Below are 21,450 nucleotides of genomic sequence, written 5' to 3'. Positions count from 1 at the left end.
TCAACCTAGTTTATTTTTGTTTTCGGAATTACAAATACAGGATGTATTGATGTGTTTTGAATATTTTTTTCTTCGAATTTGTATTGAATAATGTTTTTATTAAAGTGTTATTTTACATGTATGGAAATTGAAATGTCCCAATAATGGACTAAACCATTCGATAACAGGTGTGTCGGAGCACAGCCTCTGCATCATTTAATATCGTCACTCCTCTACCCATTTTTCCTCCCGTCAGAATTTAGGTTAGATTTATCTGTTTGTCTTCAGCATAGATTAGTTATTAAACCATAGGGGGGAATTTTAAACCATTGAAAAACTAATTAGACATTCCTCGTTGGACGTTCCATTCATCTTATACGGTACTAGGTGAACTTTTTAAGACTACATAATATTCAGAAAATACATAATATTCTCTTACTAGAAATACGGGGACTAATAATTGTATTTTAATAACGGTGTGGATAAATGGAAAAGGGTAATTATGACTTGTCCATTATTATTTCTAAATACAAACTATATATAGTAACAACAGTTCTAATAAAAATACCCGATTTCCTGTCGAACCATATGCCAATATTATTGTGTTATTGATTGAAATAATATTAAAGCGTTGACAATAACACCATAGAGTCGACATACACAAAGTGCAGTATTAAACAAATATGGGTGTTCATTATACAATAACATTTATTTTCCCTCATTCGTTTCATGAGAAGGTTAGAAGTGTCCCGTAAATAGAGGTGTCCTCTGAAGTTATGCGCGCATGCGTAGTAAAGAAATATGAGTGATTTTAAATTGTCGCAATACAATACACAACAATACACAAAAACAATACAGTACCTGTTTCTGAATAATATTGCTATGGTTTTTCTACCACTATTCTTTCAAAATCTTCCCTTCAGTTTTTCACTTTTAGGCTGAGTATTTCAACTAGGCCTATTTGTACGTTTTTACTCTGGACTTTCAATACACCTGTAGCGAATGGGCACAATATAATATGAAAGGGCCTAGTTAAAGTTCCTAGTACTTTTTTGTTTTCTATATTGTGATTTTTTTTGTTTTAATATTGTGCTTTTATATATTCATTTTATATTTGTGTTTATGCAAGGTGAGTTTAAATCGCACATCTCTGTGATTGTATCTCATTTCAACGTCACGTAAGTAAAACAATAAGAGCAACAGACGGTAAATAATAAGGGGATTCCCCTCTTACATTCCGGTAGACGTGATATTGTTATTCAAAATATCAATCTGGAGAAATGGCGTATTAGGGATTTGTGTCTATCTGATATTCAATTTCTATGCTTTTTGTATTTAATTCAACACGTACATAAGGATGAATACATTATGTATTACGTTTACGTCACATTGAATTGAATAAAAGCAACACGGATGGATAAAGCTCTTGTCTACACCATCAAACTAGTGTGATGTGCCCAAATATGGTAGTGATATGCCCAAATATAGTAGTGATCATGCCCATTTTATGGGCACATCACTTTTTTTTTGTCACATAACGTTTGATAGTGTAGACAGACCTTTAGGGTATTGGGAATTTCATCCACTTCCCCCTCCCCCCACCCCCACCCTCCAGAAAGGGTATGTGTGCCAATCAATGAAAACATCATTCGATAGGTGCAGGTATACGGATATCGTCACTAATTGTACCTGTATTAATATCATCGTCACTAATTGTACCTGTATTAATATCATAAGGCCTAATACTGAGTAAATAGAAAACAGCTAAATTATGATAAGTTTTCGGTTACCAAAACCTGTAAATAAATTAGTCTTTTGTGGGTAAATTTAAACATGTTTTCAATTGGTTGTATTAATAAACTAATTAAGCATCTATTTCCATGAAATATAGATTATGGCAGGTAAATAAGTCGCCGAGTTTAGTGGGGTTGTGATTGGCCACATTACTTGTGTTGCGCTTACGTCCATGTGTCATACCAATATAGACTTAAGCTATGTTTACACTATGAAACTAGTTTGACAAAAAAATGTATCATGTACCCAAATATGGTGGTGATATGCCTAAATATGGTAGTGATGTGACATCATCATCTCCATATAAGGGCACATCACATTCTGTTGTCGCATAAAAGTTTGATAGTGTAGACAGAGCTTTAGGGTTGGATGGAAACCTGTTAGCTGTATGCAGTGATCCTTATAAACAATGTCTATTTTAGTATAATGTGGGTGTTTTATTGAATGCTGCTGTCTCGCTCCCATCTCTGTAGACTCTATTCAAAGGCTGATACATTTCGATGACAGGTGCAATAGATGCTGCAATGTTGTGTATTTCCACTCTACAACCTTTGTATCAATAACGTACTCCACTCAGAATCAGATTTGCGATAACAATTTTTTTTAAGCCATTACTGACGTCCAACGGTATTATTCTTATATTAGATTTGAAAACCAACGGTAATTTATATGTACAGTTTTAAGACATAAACATTCATTTTAAAACCTGTAGATACAGTAGTGTAATTCAAACATTGAAATAACAGACTTAATAGCGAATCAATTATCTCCGTCGTCTTTGCTGCACACCAAGAATACATTCTATAAATCGTTAAAATAACAAGCTTTCTAAATTTGAATTATTTTATAGTTTATCACAAGTCGATTGACGTAAGTGTATATAAATTAAGTTCTAACAATTCAAGAGTTGACGTAAATGAACGTTACATAAATTGACATCGGATTTAGTGTAGGTTTACATTCCTTTTTATTTGTACAACTTGATAAAAATAACGTCAGATACATTACATTATGTACGGTACATAACACATAATGATCGCGACTCCCTTCTTTCCGCCAAACATTATGTTTTCAAAGATCGTTTGAAAACAGATAAAACATACTAATAAGTTGTATTATTCATAAATTAATTAGAATATACGATGATACAAATCAAAAGGCAAATTGAAATTATTGAAAAAATGCTGTGGTATCAGCGGCTGGATCTCAATGGAGATACGAATAAAATAAGGAAACGATATATAAATAAAAACGATAAAGTAAAACAGCCAGAAAAATGGAAAAGATTTCGGGTAAGTAAAACAAACCCCTCATGTGCGCGTGCCTCTAATATAATATACAAATATCGCAGCCTACATATTCCTCTAACTAAAGACCACTCTGGGACTGCTATTTGAGTAGTGTTCGTTGTCTTCAAATGGTCCTTCAGGGCTAATAACAATGATCTCTCTTCGTAATATTAATTTCATCATTTTACACGGATGACGTCAGAGCGCCCGCTCAAAATACGATTAATTCTGTGTTATTGTGAACACATCACTATCGAATATTATGGAATGACGTCATCAAAGACCTTTTTATATTTCAATCACCGTAAAACGTCGTATTTTGAAACTGCGTTAACTCGGTGGTCGTTGACTGTAGGCAATTTAACAAGGCAGTTTACTTTCTATTTTTACGCGTATCAAAGTTATATAATATGCGTCAATAAAACAGCGTCAGAATCTTTTTAAAATATTGAGTCGTCTCTCTCACAACAGCTACCGTATGTAGGCTATGTTTCATATTTGATTTCAGCTTAAAATAGCACATTAAATAGCAAGTCTCAAGTACACACGTTTATTTCCACCTTCATGAAAAACGAAAATCTGATTTCAAAAATATTTTGGGAAGGAGATGAATTTTTTTCAATTTTAAAGTGAATGACGTTTCTTGAGAATGTTACCCCCACCCCTAAATGTCCTCTCTATGTTCATTTGTAACGTACACAGTGAATGGATTTGTGAGGTAGGCCATACCATCATGTTCACCCTATACAGTACATTCTATTTATTCTAGGCCTAAATTCTTTTTTCGATTTTTTCTAGTTTCGATGTGTTTATAGGGATTATTTAGAGCAAAATTTAAATGAATGTAGGCGAGTCTCGTGTTCATTCTGATCGTAGTGGAAATGAGCTGTTAGGAGCTCATTGTAGCCTCTAAGCCTTGGCATTGTGGTAGGGTGGCAAGTTTTTTTCCACGCCGACTTTTTCTCCCTAATATTTTCAATTAGGTACTCATTTACAGCTGAGTGGACTGGGAGTTGTCGGGTCATAACAGTCAAGTGTCTTGACCACTCGGCTACCCAACTCCTAAATTAATGTAGGCCTACATAATATAGGGATCTCAACAGTTTAAATAACCCTTTAAGATAAGAAATAGATCTGTAGAGTCAATATTATACAAATCGTCTTCTAATCTAGTTACAAAATGGCACTAATTATGGCGTTGTCTGTTGACACTGAGTTCACACTGTCGTTACAAACAAAATGGTATGACGGCTCAATCAGGATTACTAAGAGCTGACCAAATTAACGAGTTGCCGAGGACATGCTATCTTTAGCAACAACTTGTAATTATGCTGATATGTGTACCTAGGTTAAACGTGATGAAAATCCTGCTAAACCTGTCCGATCTTGGTGTCGAAATTGACAACAAAAAATGTGCGATGTTTGCCGTGACCTTGCCGTCCTGTGTTTGTTGTTATGTAGTAGTATAGAATATTATTGAACACAAGAAAATGTTGATAAATAAATACGTAATTGATCACCCGGTGCAATCGCCCTATATTCCTTGATAGTAATTAGAGTCGTAGCTAGTGTGTTTAGACCCACAAAAGTGCCCAGTCCTCCTACCTTTAAACAGGCCTATTGTTACATAGGCTAGGTCTACAACAAACTAGGTCTCGAAATAAGCTTTTTTAACCTTAATTTGTAGGGTTTTCTTCACTGAGAAGAATTTGGAATCATCGTGTCCTAACGATTTACTCTCTCTATTAACACCAGTCTAACTTTAAGTGTGAATGTACAGTAGTTTGTGTACCTTCGGTCAGCAGAATTCTTGATACTTGATTTATAAGACCTTTTTCACCTGGATAAAAGTTGAGGTAAAAGCACGACTGGATTAGACACTGGCTTAAATTAGTTAATTGTAGTGGGCTTTGAAGGCCTGTTGAATGAAAGCCGAAATTCCTGTGACACTGGCACAGAAATTTGTTTTGTTAGTCTCTTGATAGATAGCCTATCTCGTTCGTCTTTTTAACTCATCTATTTTATATATAACGCATTGTTTTGTATCTGTTGTTGTGCTAGAAATAACGCAAATTGCGTCAACATTCATTATTAGTCTTCTTTTCCCAGGTGTTGTTCATTGCATTAGTTGCCGTGAGCTAAGTTTTATGACGCATTTCGGATCTTGTTTAATAAATCTAAATGAAAGATTATTTGTTGTTTAGTGTTCAGGCTTTGTGTAATCATTAAACATGTTTTTTTCACTAGCGAATTATATTCGAGTTCTGATTGGTTGCCTATTGTTTCGCGTCACAGAAAGTAGATGAAACTTTATGAATACCCATGCGCATTAGTCAACGCTTTTGGTTCGCCGCGTGTACATATACATTTGATAAAACAATTAAATGGCATTAAAACCAGTTTATTATACTTCTATACTGCTATACCTCACATTCTATACTCCGTTGTAGGCCTAGTTAAATTACCAACAGTTTGAAGAGTGAACCCCCCCTTCCCCCACCACCTGGTAGTACCACATGTCATGTGAGCCCTAGACTTGTATTGCCCCAAGCATGAAGGTATTTTTATACCTCCATTCTTCAAGTCTGTAGTTATTTTGAGGCTTTTCAATGTTTGTCTGAAATACAAAGTTTACAAGCTCAAGTAGTATACGTATGAAACCCCATATGTGGCAAGTCTTTTTACTAGGCCCTACTGTTAAGTAGAAATTCTGTCTGGAACCCAGACTACCTGAGCCCGTCCAGAGCCGTCTTCGTCTTCTTGCTGTGTGGCTAGGGTGTTTTCTATAGTCGCTAAACCTATGGTGGGCTATTTCCAGACCTTCTATTTAAAATGACCAAGTTGTTCTAACAAAATCTCTGTGAGGAAACATTCATTAGCGAAAAAGTGATGAAACCACTTGATGTGTTTATTGCCTTGTAGATCTTAATTTCTAAACCGCCTGAGGAAATAAATCGTTCCTCCCCCACATCCAGGATACGTACGTAATTTAATTATAAATCCATTTTAGGAGGACAGAAATAATTAATTTGGTATTATCTTGAACAAAATACTACACATAAATTAGAATGAGAGAGAGGATTGTAGAAAAACATAATGTAGGATGAGGATGGTTAAGCAAGCGATGGATTATTCGAACCGTCGCTTTTTGCCGATTGTTGCGCGTGTCTACGTTTTCGCGTTGCGTCGCCAGTGGGAACCAAGCTGTGTTGATCAACTCTCTTAAGCTTGGTTCCCACTAGAACGTAACGCAATCACAAGCGAATAAGCCATCGCTTGTGATTGGTCAATTCACTTGTGTTGCGTCGCTAGTGGGAACCACGCTTTACGTTGCGTGCGTGTACGTTTTTGCGTTGCGTCCGCCAATCGGAAACAAGTTTTATTGATCAACTCACTTAACGTTGCGTGCGTCAGCGTTTTTGCGTTGCGTCTCTAGTGGGAACCAAGCTTTATTGATCAACTCTCTTACGTTGCGTACTTCATACGTGTTTGCGTTGCGTCGCTACTGGGAACCAAGTATTTAAAAGTAGGCTCTATGGTTGTCGATGGAAATGTTAGTCTTAATCGTTACTGTCTTGGTCACTCTGTTTCCTCTTGCCCACTAATTATTAGAGATGATAAGGTAAATTGTTATGTTGCCGGATATTTCTTTTCGTACATAAGTTGGGGACCCCTCATTAAACGTCACAAAAACATGAATATTCATTAGTCATATCCATAATGTGTGTCGTAAGGATTCACGTGAACAGTGACACCATACGCTTATTTTTCCACTGAATTGGTTGACCATGCACATTGCAATGATATTCAGTAAGTTTTTAGTTACTATATTATTACAACGGTCGCCATGCCAATGAGTACATCGAGAGTTGATTATTGACACTGTGCTGTTTTTAATTTATTTACATTTGGCCGTAAAAAATAAATACAAAAGTAATTTAGAATTGGATACATATTTCTCTGTTTTACATTACATATTGTATGAATGAAATTATCCCCAAACATGTATCAATAAATAATTTTGTTTTGATATTGCATCCGTTACCTAGGAAACATTCAATAATCCATTTCATTGTCAACATTTTATTGGCCAGACATCGTACGGTATAACACTATTCACTCAAAAACCTGATATTAAACCCTTCAAAACGGAAATAGCTTTCTATATTCACAATAACAATCTATACAAATTCTGTTAAATTTCACGCTAAATTCAGACTTGCCGATTATTATTATTGCCAAAGCGTATTGCTGTAAGTGACGTCATATTGTCAATAATCATGACGTCTTCAAACATCGCCGATTGCTGTGACGTATTCACACTCGAGCGAACCATTATCGTTAATAAGAAAAACGCGGTTGATTAACTTATGTTTACTGTGATGATTTGTACTCTAGTTAAGACAACATTTCTGGGTGACGTAATAATACTGATGTTTTTCATATTTCGTTGTATAGGATGTAATTGGGTTCCGCATACATTTATTGATGTTGTATTATTATTATATTGGCTTATAATACGAACGGAATAAAATCTAAATTCTAAATAAATGTTTATTGAGTATATGTGAAAATCTATCTATGGTTTCATGCAACGTATGTTGAATAGTTGTAATATTCTAGTTGCTTTTGTTTGCAAACATTATGCTCCATAACTCAAAAATGTATTGTAGATGAAGAAGTATCCTATGTATTTAAGCTTAGAGTTTGCGAATTGTTTTTTTGGTTTTTTGTTGTTGATATGGATGAAATTTCCGAAATAAAAGAAATTGATTGATTGATTGAATAGACTGTACACGTAGTTTAATTGTTTAAAACCACTGGGGATTTAAGTTTAGTCTTTTAAGCCTGTTTTCCTGTCGACATTAGTCGACGCTATCGTTAACAATAATCGGCGATCTTCTACGTAAACATTGAAATGTTTACGATTTACAGAAAAAGGTCATTGCTATCGTTATCATTTTAACTTGATCGTTTTCAAACGATCGTCGTTGAACTGTTAACGATTAACGATGATAGCGTCAAATAACGTCGACAGGAAAACAGGCTTTACACGTTTCAATAATGTATTAATCTATAATTACACTAAAATGAATGTTTGATATTTGTAATATTAGGATCCCATATTATTTATTATAATATTTACCAGATTTCCATATGAGTAATTATTAACCGCCATAACGTAAAATCATTGTCATCATTATCAACTGACGTAATCATTATCAGCTGACGTAAAATCATGAGTACATAATCGATTACCACTGTTTTAATCAGTAACATTTGTTTAATCTTGGATAATTATTTTGAGAGTCGCCATCTCCTTAGCAATAATAGATTATGTACTGAAATAACCCAAGGTGCGTACTGTTGTAGGGTATAGTTAGCGCCACATGTATGCATTACTTTTAAATCGGCCACAATATTTTAACTCCAAAATTACTCAATCTAAGTCCATTACAGATATTTAGGAGTTGTTTTTAAAAAACATTATTTAACTGATCGCTTCAACTTCTATTTGCATCTTTTACTCATCAATTAATCACACAGCAAGCTGGTGCCCATTGAACAATACATTCTTGATGCCCTTATTCTTACGCATGCTCCGTTACAAAACAAACTTGTGCCCTATCAGAGTAACTGTACGCGCTTAACTATCACTAACTTTAACCAATCACGTCGCAGTATTATACCTAACTTGACTAATCAGATTACAGGATTGCTTGTCCAATCAGATAACAGGAACGTACCAAAACGTCATAAGGAAGACAATTTTACTCGCGGGAAGACGATTTTTACTCGGACTTGACTGAACACAAAACAGGACCGTCTTCCTTATATACTGTTTATTTATAATCAGTAGCGACTATCATTATTACTTGTATTTTAATCAATTAATTGCGTATTTATTTCACGTGGGCGGTGTGGATTAAATTTAAACATTATGTTGAAATATCTCTAAAATTATCTTTTCAGGTAGAATAATGTTTATAATTTGTAATGTTATCCAGTCGATATCACAATTAGCCTAAGTTTTATACCCGAGGTCATATTCATTGTTGATGTAATATTCTTTATTCAATCAGATAATATAAAAAAAACACACTGTTTCCGATTGAAATTAATTTATACCTCGCAGTAGGTTCACAAGGTTCTATTCGTACGATATTTTTTATATTATGATAATACTTCATTCTTATATAGCTCTCTCAATGCGCTGCACATTATTACCCTGGTCATTTTTTTTTGGATCAAACACATATGGATACTCCCATAATAATATAAATAGTACAGTAGGCCTACTAATATTTAATATTCATATTTAGTTAGCTGATATGGACTATCATGAAATGTAGGCCTATTAGGTACAAGTACATTTATTATTATTATTATTATTATTCTTTTTATTCTTTATTAAATGAGAATTTATTATTGCATCTCACATTCTACATATTGACATCCTGATAATACATGTTGACTTCCTAGTGTTTCAGTCCCCACACGACAACCTGTATCACATAATATCACTCACTTTTTTTTTCTATGATGATTACTAAACGATAAACCGGAAGTACTAATAACTCAGAACTACCCTGCACATCCGCCTCAGTTATTAAAAACAACAGCAGAAAGGATGAGTATTCATCCGCGTTTAGATCCTCGCACAAAAACACACAGCTGTTCCATTTACTTGTCATACTCAATGTGAAAGTCGTTAGGTGCGTTTGTCGTCTGCACTTTTTTATCCTTTTATAGTCTGCGTTTAAATTGATCATTTTTATCGTCTGCTTCAGTGATTATTCTCAAGATCTGATCACAAACTCTCGTTAAAAAATATTGGATCAATCATTTAAAATTAAGGTAAGTTTATTTTTAATTTAAACTACATTACTATTATACATTGTTATAGTATGTTGACATCTTATTGCAACTTATTCAAATCCACATGACTGGTTGTAGTGCAATGTAGTGTTATGTTGTGAAAAGACTTACAATGCGCCAGGCGTTTCTAACGATTCTCTAAGTTAAGTTCACAATAATGTAAGAACTTTGGCCTCTAATTAAAGACCAATTTGTACTAATGCACTCATTTATTATAAACATAAAAAATACTTAATAATTACAAATTTGTGTATGTCATCTAAGAACGATTTACAATTAAACATAATCATAATACAAATTTAAAAAGTATGCAAGTACTGACTGTAGCAAAGACAGACTTGCGTTGTTTTATATTATCCACCAACATCATAATAGATAATAGAATAGATGTTAATTAATTCAATTATTATTCTGTCGTGTGAATATATTTAATTCAATCAATTAAACAATGTGTTGGTATACAGATACTATTTATATATTTGCCTTTATTTAACGGGTACCTTCATTTCACAAAATGGATTTATTGTTTGCTAGATATATTTATAAACAACTATTATTTATTACATATTGTTACTGTCAACAGGATGATCTTAATTAGGCTATATTTTCTATCACAAAGTTTTCAATCCGCATCGTAAAATCCGCATGATAAATGATTTCCGGGGCCAGTTCGAACCAATGACATCTCTGTAGGCCTATGAACAAATAACATAATACCGTTCATATTATGATGGAAAAGTGATGTGAGGTTGTGATATAACGCATATAATTGGACGCACGTGTGAAAGCCCTGTTAACAAAGGTACCGATTTGTGTACGCGCGCATCAAGAACATTTTGTTGATATTAGTGTATGTGTTTTGCTTTCTTTAGATGCTTATATAATTATTTATTTGATTAGTCCCAGCCGTTGATCGATTACGACGGCGTACTAATCTGGGTTACTATAGCAACTATAGAATGGCAGCATATGTTACCGAGAATAAATATATCCGAGTGCCTATTGAAGGCCTATTACTTCAATAGACCCGGATGTTACCCTATGAAATAGACAACGGAGTGTTAATACATTTGCTACTAAAAATAGATGAATTCACGGGGTTGGAAAGATCTTATCCGTGTAGGCTTCAAACGTGTTTGAAATACATACGTTATTATGAAAAAGAGAAATGTGTCTTTGTTTATCTCCCCGATCTAATTAGCTATCCAACTACAATTCATTTAAAAGTGATTATCGTGTATTCTCCGAGGAGTATAGGAAATGCCTTCTCGCACCAACCAGCATGCTGATGTTATTTATTGTTATCGTACAATGGTTAAATCGCGCGTTTTTTATCATCAGCTTTCGTACGCACGGGTCAAGTTTGATGAGTGATACTGCGGCTGAATTTTCATACTGCAGTATATTTATGTTTTTATCGTGTGAACACACATGCAGTTCTTCTTTCTTGAAAGTGGTATACGCAATGTGAAGGCACAGTGAAAAATTAAATATCTTCAATATGGTTACTGCTGTAGCCGCAGTATCACAATATTGACATAGTTCTTAACCATTCCAGATGGCTCATCTCAATGTTTTGATTGAGTTGCTAAATCCAGCAATTGTTACGTTAGTAATCCCATTCTTCATCTGGTAATCTCCGGATAATCCATAAGGATCCATTCGTTCTAAAAGCGACTTTGATGGGCCTATTTTAAAAGATTTATAATATAAATCGTTTAAGTCAAATATCTGTTATGAAATAAAATCTTTAGTTATGAAAAATAATATCAATTGTTATCGACTAAAAACTGGTTTAAGACTCATCAATACATTTTGAATTACGATTGATAAAATTGTCTGGTCAACGGACGGTGTTACACTTTATTTCATGATCCGTGTATGGTATTGCCTATCTGGCATGCAGCTGAGGATATGTGTGGTGAGATTACATAGAAATTTATGTCCCAAAATTATACAGGAATAGCATTTCAATGTGAAGATGATTATTCATTATGTACTAATCTAGTAATACTTTAAATACCCGGCCTATTAAGTTTTAACTGTATTGTATTACCGGTTTCAGGGCATTCATTTTGACAAGTAATTATATGCTTGATATTTCAATTGTTTTAACAACCTCGTAATCATCTATAACGATTCGTATGGAACGCCGAGTAGTAATATTATTAGTTAAGGGGTTTGTCTATGGCACGCCAAATCTACACACGAATCATTACGCAATTGGTTACGCGAAAGAAAACATTTTATACTGTAACGACTGTAAGACAATTAATACATTAAATGGTTAATATTGACACGGCTGCTATAGACTATATCGATTGATGGTGACCTTTTGCCAAATTCGACACACCGTATCATGTGAAACAATTTAATAATAGCCATTTCTTACCCGTTTGATAAAATCATATGAACCTTATTAAACCGGTCTAACGGGTTTGACCTAGATATGTAATTTAATATCAACATCAATATACTTTACCCCGTATGCTATTATGATGATGGATTTTATATGCACATGCGCAGTAGGCCTACTGTCGCATGTTAATTCATCTATATCATATTTCGAAGAAGAGGCACACTGTTTAACGCTCGTGCGCGTTAAAACAACATTCTCCATTACAGTTCATGAAGGTTTTACTCGTATTTGATTTTGCTCGTTCAGGGCACTCCATGGGTCATATAGGGTTGTACCCCCAGAATAATGGAACAATCTTATAATTCACTCAGTTTTGTTTCGTGTAAAGTAACGCTAAATGGAAATCGGGTTCATTCCTAAAGAAACCGTCATTTATGTCTTCTTGATAATTAACAATAAACTGATATACCGCCGGTTATAATCAAATAATAAAGGAGTATACTGGAAAAGCACCGGGGCAACTAAATCTATTTTAAACAACTAAACTAACTGGCTCAGATCAATACAATGAGCCCTACTTCTGCTGTTCGACGTCAGTAATTAACAACGCATATTAAATACACACATTAAATAATGATGATTTTCGGTGTCGATATGGTCAATAATAAATTTGACAAAAACTGTGAGCTGTTAATTCAGTCTAAGTAAGTCGAATAGCAATTGATAACCTCATTTTATAACCTAACTGAGCAATGATAGGCAATGTTTACACTGTAAATAATTAATTGATAATATATCTTTTTTCTTTGTTTGCCCAACACATTAATTAATATGTTTGTTGTGATGGACATTTACCCTTAAGTGGTTTTGATGTCTAGTCTATAGACACGGTCGCCTGAGGCTGGCTGCTAATGACTTCGCGATCAGACAAAATATATAAAAAAAACATTTAGCGCGCGTTCAACTGCTGATATTACAGTTTTTTGAATGCCTGCCTCGTTGTTGACAAAAAAACATTCAAATGTAATTATATACATTAATAAAGCATATTTTATATATAAGAAATATAAGTACAGATTGCAGATATCTTTTAAAAAAAAAGATATTTGCGTATTGTGCAGACATAATGAGGGCGCTATGTAGCACACATGCGCTATGAATCTCACGAAAGCAGGAACAAGTGTCAGCAATTTTTTTAAAATTTTAAACATTAATATATAAATAAAATTTTAAACAATTACTTAACTTTCACATAATGTATTACGAGTATAAAATGCGTTTGCATCTGTAACATTATTGAAATGTGCTAAATATTGCCGATAGTGATGCCACCACAGTACAGTACTGCACACACCAAATGTAATGTGCGACAAATTGTGTGTGACGCGTGCGACAAATTGTGTGTGACGTGTGCGACAAAGTGTCACGTCTCTTCATGTTGTCACCAATGATGAGTTTCAGAGCATAAATTTGTTTCGTCGTCGAATATCGTAATATATTCACTGATTCAATTTCATTTATCGGGTTACGATTTCTTTAACGAATCTAATTACACAACCGTAGTGAATCTAAGTCGTAATTTTATAAAGGATTTGAGACAGGGTCATTAATATTATTTTCACCGTAAATTACGAAAACGACGGCATTTTGATTGCCTACAAATAATATTAACCAATCCAATGCCGGAGTTATATATAATTGTTATACGTCATCCACTAATTACTTATACGACGTCACCCATCATAATAGTGTAACATTCTCGAAACGAACAAATTATTTTCGGTCTTTAAGGGGGAATAGATTATGGACAGTATTAATATTATTTCTGATGAAAACATAAGCACATATGCTGTATGTGCATAATGCTTGTATTGTTATAACTTACCGTATATTTTGCTTGCCAATTATGATGAACACCCGCACATTTTGTTTTATCTAAATAGTTCACAAGTTACGGTAGTTTATTTCAAGAAGCGTGCCACACGTGGGTGTGATGATGATCTATGTGGGTGGGGGAATATTGTGCAATTTTTAATCACTGAATTGAAACATTTTGACATAAATTATAAATGTTTTTACTAATGGCCCTTCAACGTTTCATATGCTAGTAAAGTTGTATATTTACACTGAAAACAATACTGGAAAGTATCACCATAGGCCTAACCACTAATTAGTTTGAAATTGTTTAAAAATATATAACTCCTCACCTAATTAAATTATAACACGCGTAATAACTGTGCCACACTAATGTATCTGTAATAAGTAGGCTTAAGGCCAATTTACACAGACGAGCGGTAACAGTAAGCGGAAAACCGCGTATAGCTTGTCCCACGTAAAATCTGTATCTATCCTGAGCGAAAACCGCCCGTTCGCTCCGCGTTGTGTGTAAATGGCCATTAACTAATATAATAACATAGATTCTATTTTTTTTACCGTTACCACCGCTCGTTGTTTAAAATGGCCCTTATACTGTACGTTAACAAACATGACGTAATAAATAATTGACGATGTAATTAAGAAATGTTTCAAAAGTAGGCATATAAGGGTCAATCTAAACAGTTAACTACTGTATACCAATGACTGCGTGCGATTCAGTATTATAATCTATACGTACCTATAGAATACACTGAATACGATACATACATTGAATTATATATTCCTTTTTGTTATACAAAATGTATTCGAACCACAAATACTACTACAGAAACGTAATTTCAATGCATGATGTTTTTGTGCAATCTCATTAACTCGTAAATTTAAATGTCGATTATTTCTTTCATACAGTCCACTTCAAAAGGCAAACTAATAAATTACAGTAGTAGTAAACAAAAATATTTTCTTTGTTGTAATGTTATTATCATGACGTCAAGGTGTTACGTAAGAAAACACGTGATCAATTTATATGTATTCATGCTCTATCCAGGGGATACTGACGTCAGTAACCGAACGCATGCGGATAAATTGCAAAGTTGCAAAAACGTATTCAATACGTTAATTATATTGTAATGAGTCACAATGCGCGTTATATTCGTTATCATTGTTGATAACGAAAATTTCAATAAATGTACGTATAAATATAATAGACATGTATTCTACTTAACTATCAAACATAGTAGTGTTCAATGCGCAGGAAGTCAAATATGATTTGAGTAAGCTGAAACCAGAAGCCAATGAAAAGGTCACCGGATACGCAAGTGAGTTGCTGACGTCACCAATGAAACAGCCTGTACACATACGTAACTAATTGAAGGTTGGCAATCGGCCAATAAGACAGCTGCTTATAGTATCACGTGACCTAGACGCTACTATGTATCTATATAATAATAATGATTATTTTCATCTATTTACAGAGTGAAGTTGGAAACGAACTGATGCGAGAGTGCTTTCACAGGAATTATATACAGTCAAACATGAATAGTGAATTACAAGTTGCAGTACAATTCGTCTGCTCGTATCTGTACAACAAGCTACCGCGCCGGCGCATTGATGGTTTTGGATATGAACTAGAAAAGGCGCTCGATCACAAATTCCAAGGACATTGGTACCCAGAAAGACCAACTAAAGGATCCGCATATCGATGTTTGAAATTTCAATCTTCCCGCCTTGATCCAGCCGTGGATATAGCCAGCAAGAAAAGTGGACTTAAAGTTGAGGAGATACTTGCTAATCTACCCCACGACTTAATGGTGTGGATTGACCCCCGTGAGGTCTCTTACAGAATTGGAGAGAAAGGTTCTACAAAAATCCTTTACAGTGACCACCATGCCGAAGAAAGTATTGACAATACGGCAGCAGACGACGAGGTTGCCAGTCATGCTGGACATGATGATGCCTCCAGATTTGCTTTTAACCCAGACGCAGCTACTTTTAAACCGATTGATTCGCTAGCCACTTCAATGAGTAACCTTACCCTGGGACTATCACCAGTATCTTCATCATTATCGCCTGTTTCTCCTACATCAAGTTTTGGAACATCTCCATCTCCAACGACAATGCTACTTAGTCGTTCAAACACAAGTCCTACATCGGATTACATAAGAACACCCCAGAAAACACAGCACATGTTTACGGCAGCAATGTTTGCACAGACTAAATTTGGTTCAACTAAACTGAAGAATTCCGGCAAACGAAGCAACTTTCCTCCGCGCCAATCGCCCACCGAAGTTGGCGCATATTTTAAACAGCGAAATGGATTGAACAACGGTGCTAACGCCTATCAAAGAGTACCAAATAACTTTGCACAACGGGAAGCATGGTTGCCTTCCATACCAAGACCCGATAACGCATATAACTGTTGGGCAGACCCGTTCTTTCCAAGAGTTGAAGAATTTCCAAGTTACGGTTTTGAAACAAGACCAATTGCGGCGTCCGCTGTCAAACCGAATCGCATGTTTTACGACACAATGAATTTCCAAGGTTCGGCGTTTAATGGTCGCTATGGACAACATCCTCTAGTGGCAGCCAATTGATATTTTGACACTTATGAATATGCATGAACTTGACAATTGAAACTATTATCAATAGTTATCATAGTTGTCGCAAGTGATTTTGGTCATTTAAAGTTATATTTTATCTATAGTAACAAGGAAAAGTGTGCGTATTCACAAAATCGCTATATATGTCTACATTGACTTGTTCGTTTCGTGTTCAAATATGACGTTTTCATGTCTTTGTATTTTAAATATTTTTATCATATTCATAATATTGTATGGTGATTGTAATAATTTGATTACCATAATTATTTGGGATTTGTTTAACAATTTTTTAAAAAGAAAGAAATTAGCGAAATATATTAGGCCTACTTTTTAATATTTTTGGGTAAATGGTAAATATATACATATATATCTTTTCTATTGAGTAAAAAAAAAAAAAAAAAATGTGAGACCGGATGACCTATAATGGTTATCCTATAGGAATTTTATATATGATTTTTTTAAGAAATGAAAATCAAGGTATTAATTGATTATAAAATTGTAAACATTATACTGTATTGATATTTATTCGTTTGTTTATTTTTTGATTCGTTTTTTAACTACTTACACCTTCAAAATATTAATACAGTAGTCCGCTGGTATCTTGTCATCCTCTATTACGTTGTCTTCCGTATCATTTTGTATAGTATAATATATATTTTGACACATAGTATTAACGTCAATGAAACCGTTACACGAAGAGAGATACACATATCTAAGCACGCGCGCGTACAAACTCTGATATGCCATTCGTTTCCATGATTCAGTCTTGAGTTTAATCCAAATCAAATAATATTGAATTATAATTACTGATTTCCGTTTTGATATATTTTATTCTCGTAACTTAACGTGATTTCTACTAGAACATTCTGATCGGATATTTTATATCTTTTGACACAAAAGTTACTGTTAAGATACACCTATGATATTGCAGATCAACTTAAACTTGATTGGTAAATTTTTTATTTGTCTCTATATATATCCGTCGGGTAAATAGCCACTTCGGTTTACAGCAACTGTGCTCATTATATAATCCAGAGTTAACATATTGCATTAATAGCTAACTGACATTTACTGATTGTTTTTACGAAAGATTTATAACCAAATTTAAAATTGTCACAATCGTATTCAGAATACGACGTTTTGTAAATTTTCTAAAATTGCGATGGACTTTTCTCTATAAGTGTTGTGTAATTAACCTTTAACCTTATGTGACGTCAAACGTTTTTCTACATGAGGCCTGGATGGAAGTTGTATCCACAGCTAATTACTGTATGTTGATTATACGTTAACAAGATGACAATAACAAATATTTATGCTGATTCATTGTTTTAAAAATAGTTTTGTAGATATTATATTCAACTTATTCTACTTAGGCCTGTACTTCTCCAAAATGAGATAATACCCTTAATTGAAAATGGTATAAACCAATGAAGTAAGATAATGAAGTGGAATGTATGCTGGCAAAAACTTTTTTAGAAACAAAAGTTTTATTTTTTATGATAGTACGAATCAATGCAGATGTTTTTCAACTTAATATTATATATACCTTGTGTTCTTGTTATATTTTTATATTAATTAAGTAAATAGAACTAAAATTATAATTTTTGTTTAAACATTTTAAATAACCACTACGCTTGTGGACATTTTATCCACTTTTGTAAAGATTTATATTATAAAAATATTCAAAATATTAATTCCATAATTTTCTATATTTCGACACATTGTGCAATAACTGTATACTGTGTACAGTTATATTATAGGCTAGCTGGTACGGAATTAAGAATCATATGTTTATATTTGCAGCAATTAACACTATTTTGAAGTTTGTATTAAAAGTGTAGACATATTCTTGGAAGAAATCAGTTTGGTTATGTTGTTTTTCTTTGAACGTTCTTTTCTAATCGTCAGTCAGGGTACTATTTCACAAAATCGGGTACGGTATCGGTTTACCAAAACACTATTTTCTCCACATCAACGAATCATTTCCCTTTCATTGGTTTTTCTTTTTCTTTCTTTGCTTAATATTTTCGTTAAAGCAATTATTATATATTTGCCAAGGCGCTATTATAATTATATTACTGCCAAGTCAGTGAAGGCTTCGTAGTTTTTTTTAGCCAGTACCAGTCATTGAAGTTTTTTTTTAATATGTGGAAACAAGCTTGCGATTGATAAAAAATATTTGGGTGACGTTCTTTTGTGAAACAATGCTTAGTGCATAACAACGGGATCAATGTCAACAATTAAAAAAAGAATACAGTATAGCAATGGTATCATTAAAAAAAAAGATGGCACTGCTGCTGCTTGAATCAATATATAACAACACATAAGTTTATTATGGACCATCAGGTTATTTATTCATTGTCATAAGTTGTCCCGAGAGTTCATTTTAAAATTGTGGATTGGTCTTATGGATTTATCTTGTACGTATAGTCCGTTGTGTCACAATTCGTCATATTCAAGCAAAATGTGTTTTACGCGCGTGTATAAGTCGTTAATTTTCATCAACATTGGAACGCTGGCGTCATCGTTTAAATGATTCTGGTAGAGTTCGGAATCGATAGCCCAATTGGAACGCAGTTCATTATAAGGTGTTACTACATACCATTAATCTACATTCTTAACATTAATCTAAAATTCTAATTCTTAAATTAGACAATCTTTCCCGGATGTTTTCATATAACGTGATAATGAAATAACCTAATTGTTTTCGCCTTTACTAATTGAGGGAAATCCCCTCTTGTTCATTAAACTCGTAAATAAACAGTAAGGTAATTGAATTAGCCCTGAATTTCTTAGCATCTAAATTGCCGTCTTGAATTTATTAAGGAAAGGTTTAAACAATTGAAATTGCCGTGAATATTTATATTCAAACCCTGATGAAGAATAGCGTTTACCATAATTACTCGAGCGTTATGTTTTGATTTAGCTTTTTCTTCTTTATGTATGTTAGTTTTTTTGAGTAACTTTCCTTTGGATTTATATTAGATTATTTTATTAAATCAGGTCGCTCAGGGTGAACATCTTCATGCATGCGTCATTAGTAAGCTGTAAAAGTGATTTTACAGATGACAGTTATATTATTGTTATAATATATCATTCAAATACTGTTTTGATTGCTAATACTTTGACGATAACCTAGATCCAAAAGTTATTTACAATAAGACTGCGAATTATTTCTCCTTTTTTGTAATGAAGCAATGAAATAGAAATGATCAAAACTCAATAGTACATAACTAACATTGAGCTTCCTGAATCCAATGTGTGGCTTTGTGAGAAAAATATTGAATATGATTATTAATAAGCATGTTATATACTGTAGTAATTCTGTAGCTTGGTTATTATGTCATTGCCAATCCCTGCTGCAGTGTTATAAGATTTGAATCTTGTCGTTGTTGCAGTGCCATTGCTTAATTAGAGAGTGCCTCAAAACAGGTATTATTTTGTTTTATTTAGGCCTAAAACATAACTAAATTCAGAAAAAAATGACATTTTAGGATAAGGTTGTGATTGTGGAAAATGTTACTGGTAATTTCCTAGTAATTTTTGTCTCTTTTTGTTTTGTACGTTGATGTACTATCCGAAAAAAAGAAATGGATGAATATGTGACATCCATATAATATAAAATCTAAAATATCACTATAAAAAGCACTTTTAAGTGCTTTTTACTGTAAAACAGTTAAAACTGTTTTACAGTAATAATGACGAAAAGGAGTGGACAGAATTTTAATAGAACCCCTCCTTTGAGAAACCCCTATCTAGGTAAACCTTTTTTTGTAAATCAATAAGGGGAAATATATTTGTTAATGCCACAACAAAGGTTTGTATGTCAAATTTAAATGCAATTTGAATTTGAACAGTTAATTTATTCAATGATTTGAAAGTGAGTTTTTGAAATATCAAAACCTGAACTCATTGTACTTTTATTGTTCTCTTTCGATTTCTTTTTCATTTTCACAAATAAAAGCAAGCACATGTGACTCGTCAGTTACAGAAATGAACCTCTGCCTTTATTATTAGGATATTTAGTATTTCTATTTTCATATGGAAGTTCTAATTTTAATTATTGAATGCCTCATGTGACAGATTACAACAAAAATACTCGTTTTGTTTGTTTATATATTATTGATATCTTAGCTAGTTTGCTTTCAGTGATTTGTAATGACCTTTCAGTATCATCAGCTGACTTTGTCACGATGGTCTAAATCAATTTACAGTTCGGTTTTACTTACAGGTATCATCTTTACGTTTGTAATCAACCATGGAGGAAAATCCTCTATGTATCAACCAACTAGTTTTTGGTCAGTTTATAGGGCCAATTTTCTAATAAGAGGTTTTAGCAGTCAACATGTCACTATTCAGTCATTATTGTCTATTGGGTATGTGTTTAGCGTTGCGTGAATATGATTTTACTGTGAGGGAAAAAGCTCAACACGTGAGCTCCACACATGGAAAATTAAACACATTTAAACCTAAACGTTTCTTTATATTGCTCCACATGTTTAACAATCAACACGTCACTGATGTGTTGAGTTAGATACAGACTACATGTTTAGAATAATATTTAGAACATAAACATGTTCATATCTAAACATGTTTAAGGGTAAATGTGTGGAAAAAGTGAGTACAAAATACATGTTTAAGATCTAAACACTAATTTTATAGTGAATGGAGAAGG

The 21,450-nt window shown here is 33.5% G+C and overlaps 1 protein-coding gene across 1 annotated transcript; it reads left to right on the top strand.

Moving 5' to 3' along the window:
* The first annotated feature begins 9,746 nt into the window (after positions 1-9,746).
* Positions 9,747-18,634, top strand: LOC140061981 (protein Tob1-like). The gene is made up of 2 exons (XM_072108024.1): positions 9,747-9,920; positions 15,651-18,634. Exon 2 carries the CDS (start codon positions 15,672-15,674, stop codon positions 16,767-16,769), a length of 1,098 nt encoding a protein of 365 aa, XP_071964125.1. The 5' UTR covers positions 9,747-9,920; positions 15,651-15,671; the 3' UTR covers positions 16,770-18,634.
* The last annotated feature ends 2,816 nt before the right edge of the window (positions 18,635-21,450 follow it).

This window comes from Antedon mediterranea, chromosome 1, assembly GCF_964355755.1.
Source record: "Antedon mediterranea chromosome 1, ecAntMedi1.1, whole genome shotgun sequence".
NCBI classification, from domain to species: Eukaryota; Metazoa; Echinodermata; class Crinoidea; order Comatulida; family Antedonidae; genus Antedon; species Antedon mediterranea.
The sequence above is the reverse complement of the archived record's forward strand: the minus strand, read 5'-3'. Positions and strand labels throughout refer to the sequence as shown.

What these genes read in the sequence shown, in the direction of transcription:
- LOC140061981 (XM_072108024.1), top strand. Translation starts at nt 15,672, where the DNA reads ATGCGAGAGTGCTTTCACAGGAATTATATACAGTCAAACATGAATAGT.